The 7,762-nt window shown below is 35.4% G+C and overlaps 1 protein-coding gene across 1 annotated transcript; it reads left to right on the plus strand.

Annotated features, from left to right (window-relative positions):
- The first annotated feature begins 5,268 nt into the window (after window positions 1–5,268).
- Window positions 5,269–7,042, plus strand: HOXD11 (homeobox D11). Its single transcript, XM_088468579.1, has 2 exons — window positions 5,269–5,895; window positions 6,545–7,042. The coding sequence occupies exons 1-2, from the start codon at window positions 5,298–5,300 to the stop codon at window positions 6,775–6,777; spliced, it is 831 nt and encodes a 276-aa protein (XP_088324705.1). The 5' UTR covers window positions 5,269–5,297; the 3' UTR covers window positions 6,778–7,042.
- Window positions 7,043–7,762: the final 720 nt, after the last annotated feature.

Below are 7,762 nucleotides of genomic sequence, written 5' to 3' on the forward strand. Positions count from 1 at the left end.
AGAGAGAGAGAGAGAGAGAGAGAGAGAGAGAGAGAGAGAGAGAGAGAGAGAGAGAGAGAGAGAGAGAGAGAGAGAGAGAGAGATATTGGCAAAAACTAGCTTAATACGTATATCAAGTTCTCTAATTTAAAATATATTATTTTAAGTGTTCTGTATCTTTCCGGCACAAATAAAAACAGTGAGACATGAAGAGTATCACACCCCTTTGTGTATGCGATGCTCTTTTTCTCTGGTGAGTACATAGCACTGCATTTTTTAGCTTGATCGACAGCCTTAATTCTATTTTAATAAGAAAGTACATTATTATAGTTCATGGGAAAAAAATACAAGACCTGGAATTATATAGAATATTTTCTGGTAGAAAACTGCAGGTGATCTTATCATAGGAGTACATGTACAGCCATGAGTTTGCTGAGTATGGGCTAACACACAGCGACACAAACAACTGTTTTCTTTGTGATGTCTTAGGAATTTGGCTTCTTGGGTATCTATTCCCTGTATGAATCATATGAGAGTGAAATAATGGTGAATGATCGTCTAATTACTTGTAATTATTTAATAAGGCTAGCTCTCCTGTTAGCAAGATACGTGATGAAGTAATCGTCTCTCAAAGCCCATTAGTATATACAGTATACTGTGTGTGCCATTGCCTTGTCTTTCCCTTGGTGGCTGTGACTTGGTAAACACTTAAATGATTTTAACAGCTGAAAATAACGTGTGTATCTTATATTCCCAGGATACCACATACTACAGCTATCCACATACAGAAACTTGTTATTGTTGGAACAACAGTGGCTCAAATAATTGTCTGAAACGCCACATACATTAATAAATAATATATATATTTTTTTTTTGTTTTGCTTTAGCCTTCTACGTGTAGGAATACATAAAACAAATTGTTAGTGCTTGTGCGCTTAACGCTAGGTTTAGCAACCAATATGATTGAGTGTGTGTGTGTGTGTGTGTGTGTGTGTGTGTGTGTGTGTGTGTGTGTGTGTGTGTGTGTGTGTGTGTGTGTGTGTGTGTGTGTGTGTGTACACGTATATGCATGTGTTTATGTATAAACTATATTACATGTATATGTTTGTGTTGTGTGTGTGTGTGTACACGTATATGCATGTATTTATGTATAAACTATATTACATGTATATGCTTGTGTGTGTTGTGTGTACACGTATATGAATGTATTTATGTATACACTATATTACATGTACAGTATATGTTTGTGCACACATACACGCACACACATATATATATATATATATATATATATATATATATATATATATATATATATATATATGAGGAGAGTTTCCAATTAGCTCTCCTATTTACTGTCTACTCGTTTTCCATAGTAAAGGTGGATTACCTAACATGTATTATGCATTTTGTTTATCTGTGATATCATCATGTCTGCAACAAGATCGTGGAATTGAAGGCAGGTTATGAAAGAACATTCATTCGAAATATAATAGATAGTACACGAAATGCTATAAATACATTTCACAGAAGCAGTATAAGTAAGGAACAATGTGCTATAAAATTCAGATCAAATTAAATATTTACGAAATGAATTCATTTTGCATTTAAACCTATCTGTACCTATATGTCACTGTTATGAGAAAGTGAAAGCCTGTAGATGACAAGATAGTGCACCTATATAGGCAAAACGAATACGTACGTGTTTTTTGTATCTATAAATAAAGTCGTTTTGTTTGTGTTAGTAAATATTGCATCCATGCGACGGTGTAAATAGTGATATCAGTTCTCTATGCCATTGTGCTTCATGTGCTGTGTGTTTTGTCGATAGATTGATATATTAGTAGATTAAAATCTGACCATTTGAAGCAATGCAAGTGTACGACAGGACTAGTCTAGACTGTCTGCATAGCTTAGCACCTTAAGGCTGCTTGGCAAATGGTGGAAGGCGAGTTTTAGTGTACAGCTGCTAGGGCTGGAGGAGCACACATATGTTTAAATGGTAAGGCATAGCCGTGGCAGCTAAACAAGCAAATATACCTACATTGTGAGGAGGAAGGGGGAAGCTTTCTTGCAGAACTGTGGTGGCAATAAATGAAATGACTCAGGATCTCTTCTCCAGTCAGTTTTTACGAGAGCTGCCAGACAGCGTCTGTTCACGTTCTGCAGATACTAGGGGCGCCATAACAAAGTTAAGGTCAAGTTAGTGTCTTATCTTGGGTGGCACAAACTATAGCAGGGTATATACTCCCTTCCTATAGAAGTATAACTATTTTTTATTATTATTATTTAAATGATAAGACTGATGCATCATTGGAACTCTTGGAAATGTCACTGAGAATTAAATACGTGTTCAATGAGAAAATGATTGCAGATGTTCCAAGACATCTAATGGTAATGTATTTTCTGTTCCCTGTCATGTATACATGTTCTCTGTGCACTGAGCATGTGATAAATTGCTGATATTGCTTACTTTGTGTGCTGTATGTTGTTGTGTGCGTGGAGCTGGGGCTTGTGTGTTCGTTGTGTGGTGGTTTCTCTGCTGATACCCCAAGCACAGAAGCAGAGACATCACATACACACACTAGGACACCATTAAAGTGTATGATCAGGATTGGATATCCTTTGGCTGTGAGCAACTGCAGCAACTCGTTCCCATTGCACTTTCTTTTATTATATATATATATATATATATATATATATATATATGTTTTACATTCAGGCATTACAGCACAACCTGCAGTTCTTATCGCCATCTTATATGTGGGTTATTGCATGTTGTGACTGTATAACTGGAGACACGAACTGTAAGATCAGTGGCTCTAAAGGCCAAAATAATTTCCCAACATGTTACATTCAAGATTTTGTGTTTCACAATTTGTTTCTGTGGTTAACGATACTGAGATAATGCAGCATATAACCCTGTGATTTTACATGCATGTGTATGTTTATGTGGTGTGTGTTACTTTTTGTATCTCTGAGGTCTGCAAGTTATAATTATTTGAAATAATATATATGTGGGTAATCACTCATCATGTGTATGCTCCAGTATTTGATATGTTCTGCTCAATGCATGCGTATAGAGACATATTCAGAAATGTGCGTGGATAAAATACGTATATTTATTTATTTGGCACCTACAAACACACAGACAGACAATGAGACAGAAAGATAGATATATATGAGATAGATAGATAGATAGATAGATAGATAGATAGATAGATAGATAGATAGATAGATAGATAGATATTAAATAGATAGATATATAGATATGAGATAGATAGATAGATAGATAGATAGATAGATAGATAGATAGATAGATAGATAGATAGATAGATATTAGATAGATAGATATTAGATAGATAGATAGATAGATAGATAGATAGATTTTAGATAGATTGATTGATTGATAGATAGATAGATATGAGATAGATAGATAGATAGATAGATAGATAGATAGATAGATAGATAGATAGATAGATAGATCGATATGACATAGATAGATAGATAGATAGATAGATAGATAGATAGATAGATAGATAGATAGATAGAATAATTATATATCTGTCTATCGACTATATACATAATTTTTCTATCCATACTGTTACCGTTTTAAATGAGCGGCCATCTTCCCATATGTCTTGGCCGCTTATGTGAGTACGTTATGTAAGTAACATACCGCTTAGGTTCTATGTGTATTTTACCTACGTAAATGTTGTAACTGTATTTAGCGTGTGTAATTATGACCGCTAGTCTAACTTCCTACATGTGTCATGTGATCCGATGTAGAATCATTCCTGTTGTTTAGCACACTTGTATGATCTCTTACACATATGTAGTCTGCAAGGCCATTCATTGTTGTCGTTGTCAGGCTGGTCTGGTTGTAGAGCTGTGCACTTTTGTTGTGTGTTTTAAAAAATAATAATAATTTTTACAATTTAGTATTTAATGTAATTAGACAATATTGACAAGCCAATCCCATATACTCTCCTCTTATTACGACTCTGACAGTTATGTCTTTATTATTTCTATATTTAATTCTTATTTTACGCTTGTAGAATATGTGTTTGTGTGTGTATGTATATATACATAGGCTATCTATATATATATATATATATATATATATATATATATATATATATATGTATATGATGGTTTGTTTGTGTGTGTGTGTATATATATGTATATATTTATAACAGGCTATAAATATATATAAATATATATATATATGTATATATGTTGTATAAATATATATGTGTGTGTGCGGGTATATGTGTGTGTTTATCTATATATATAATATTCTTCTGGATTATCTCCTCCAGTTATCAGAATATCTATGGATGAATAAAACAGTGTGTGTTTGCGCTAGTATAGTGTGGTAACATATGTAGAAGTGTTATTAGGATGTTCCCTGCGCTAGCACACAGGTCTCCTACATGTATCAGGAATGCATTCAGATATTACAACTATAAAGCAGATAATGCTGTGTGTAACAGGTACAACAGGATTTTGTTTTGTGTGAATCGTTGTATTTGCCTTATTCTTAGTATTATACAAGTGTTCGGTGATAGAATAAATGTGGGCGCATCGCTATGGCTTGTTATTACACATATACAGATCCATAATAGTCTTACTAGTGCGACTGAGCAGTATTGTGTATATCTCGCTTTATACATATGTATCTACGTAAAAACATTCATCTGACTATTTGTGTTTTTGATAGAGGAAGCAGTATGCTGTTTATATTCATGTGATATGATCTTGTTCTCCTGGGTTCCGGATAACCCTATATACTATTGTGAATGTATGTATGTAATGTGGTAATAATCATATGCTTTGTTTCTAAAATATATTGTATATCAGCTAAATAGCAGTGTTTTTTTTATTATTATTATTCATACTAGACTCTTGAAATGAGAGAGCAAGTCTTGGACGCTGCCTGGTACTGTATAAAGCAGCTGTATACGAGATCTTCTTATATAGCAACAGCTGGGGAGGGTACAATTGTATCTTTTTTTTTTTTTTATTGCAAAGAGGAAAAAAAAAAGAATAAAGCAAAGCGTGTAGAGTGTAGCAGTGTTGCACCTTTGTGCAGTGTGCAGGGATGTATCATTCCGCAGGGCTCTTATAGATATAAGGACATGCTACATGGCGTCACGTGACATAATTACCACTAGAATCAATCAAGATGAATTGCACGTCAGCACACGTTCACGGTTTTTTCTTAGTTGATGCTGTCCAAGCCCTCTTAAGCAATAGATGGATCTTGTTCAATGCAGTGAAATCTCCTTGTTGCTTTCAATCGCAAAAAGGGAGAGATGACTGAGTTTGAGAATTGCAACAACAGTGCACCTAATATGTATCTGCCTGGCTGCGCCTACTATGTGTCTCCATCGGATTTCTCCACCAAGTCCTCGTTTTTGTCCCAGTCTTCCTCCTGCCCTATGACTTTCAGCTATTCCTCCAATTTAACTCATGTGCAACCTGTGAGGGAAGTGGCATTCAGGGAGTATGGGCTGGAGCGCAGTAAGTGGCAGTACCGGGGCAGTTACCCCTCTTACTACCCCAGTGAGGACGTGATGCACAGGGACCTCATCCAGCCTACGAACCGGAGAACGGATGTGTTATTCAAATCGGACTCTGTCTGCAACCACCATGGAGCCTCCAGTGCCCCATCTAACTTCTACGGCACAGTGGGGAGGAATGGGATCCTTCCACAGGGTTTTGACCAGTTTTATGACTCAAACCAAACACAAACATACCAGCTGGAAATGGATGAACAGCCGGCAAAGTCTGAGCTCAAACCTTCCAGCCCTAATAGCAAAGTGACCTCTCCACAAGACAAGAAAGTGACAAGCGAGAATAGCCCCGGTTCCCCTTCTGGGGAGGTTGCAGCAGAGAAGAGCAACAGTTCAGGTAGGATATCAATTGGGGGCAAGAGTACAAGGCCAGCACGTTGTCAGTCTCCTTTTTATATGCTATTTTATAAGCATTCAAGGGTTTTATATATCCTATAAGGTTCCCTTTACCGTTGTAAAGCGTGTTTACGACAGGGAACTAATTTAAGATGAAGATGGTCTTTTGTTGAACATTTTCTTTTATGTTATCATGTTTTGTAGATCACCCTCCCTCCATTACTTGGAGGATGTCATAAAATAGGAGACCATGTATTGTAGTGTTCATAGGTAGAATATGTACAAAATCGTACAGTGTGTTTATACACAAACATATCTTGTTTGAGCACATATATAGTTAATATACAGTGTACAGTGTGTGTTTGTGCGTGTGTTACCTCTTCTGTGTGTATATGCAAAAATCTGAAGTACACACACATACACACACACACACACACACATATATATATGTATATATATATATATATATATATATATATATATATATACATCCATGCATGCCTACGTACGTAAAAACAATCTTGACTATTTAGAATTTAAAAACCACAATAATTAAATATATATATATATATATATAATATACTGCGAAATAATTTCACAACATTAATATGATAATAAGATATTTTCCTTCCTTCAATAATATCCGGCAGCTTCCCAGCGGCTTAGGAAGAAGAGGTGCCCCTACAGCAAGTACCAGATCCGGGAGTTGGAGCGGGAGTTTTTCTTCAATGTGTACATCAACAAGGAGAAGAGGTTACAGCTGTCCAGGATGCTGAACCTCACTGACCGCCAAGTGAAAATCTGGTTCCAGAACCGAAGGATGAAAGAAAAGAAACTTAACAGGGATCGACTTCAGTATTTCACTGGAAATCCATTATTTTGAGAGGACACTGCACAATTTATTGAAACAATTCTTGGGGATCCCTATTTACATTTTTACTTGGACCATGATTTGAGAGGATTTCCAAATCTCTGGAGGATGTCTTCTTGGTAAGGAAAGGGTCTTGGAAACGTCACTTACAGAATGCAGCCATTGGTGTGTGTGTTTTCCCCCCTTCCCTGAATCTATAACACTGATTTTACAGTATTAGACTGACTACAGACATCTAGAGTGGCTCTCAGCAACAAAGACTACAGTACACATTTATTTCAACGACTATATATATATATATATATATATATATATATATATATATATATATATATATATATATATATATATATATATTTCCATGATAAATATGCTCTCTTGTGAATATTGTTTTATGGTAAAATGGTGTTACTTTGGACACATTGCATGACTTCCCGAGTTCCAAGGGTTGAATATCTATGTCAGCCATTTATTGCATTATATATCACCCCTTATGTACATATTTATTAAAATTTCAATGTTATTTTTCACCAGCCTGAAAACGTTTTATATGACTTTTAGCTTCATTAGTCTCAGAAGCCATAGAAAAGTCGGATATTATAATAAGAAAAAAAGTACTTGACAAAAATGTATAGATACACATATTATGTTACATTCCCGTTACTTGTTTAAGTGCAAAGCTCTAAGCCTAAATACTCCGCTTAAGTCCGCTTCTGGTCGTTCCTAAACGTTTATGATCATCCTGACAGCACCTTCTACGGCGTATTTAAGCATTTTGAGTAAAGTACGATGACATTTGGTGTTTTCAGTGTTTTTTTAGGATCAAAAGTGAGGGATCTGGGAAATCTGTTTATTTTGAAAGCTGAAGAATTTGGTTGGGCTTATTCCTTTTTCACTTTATATGACCTACTGGGCTGTTTACAAAACCTTGAACTGTCTAGACAACACAATAAAAGTAGGGGATTCAAGCACTGTAATTGGGTTATATTAGACACCT

The sequence above is a fragment of the Taudactylus pleione genome, unplaced genomic scaffold, assembly GCF_031769625.1.
Source record: "Taudactylus pleione unplaced genomic scaffold, aTauple2 ptg000004l, whole genome shotgun sequence".
In the NCBI taxonomy this organism is placed as follows: domain Eukaryota; kingdom Metazoa; phylum Chordata; class Amphibia; order Anura; family Myobatrachidae; genus Taudactylus; species Taudactylus pleione.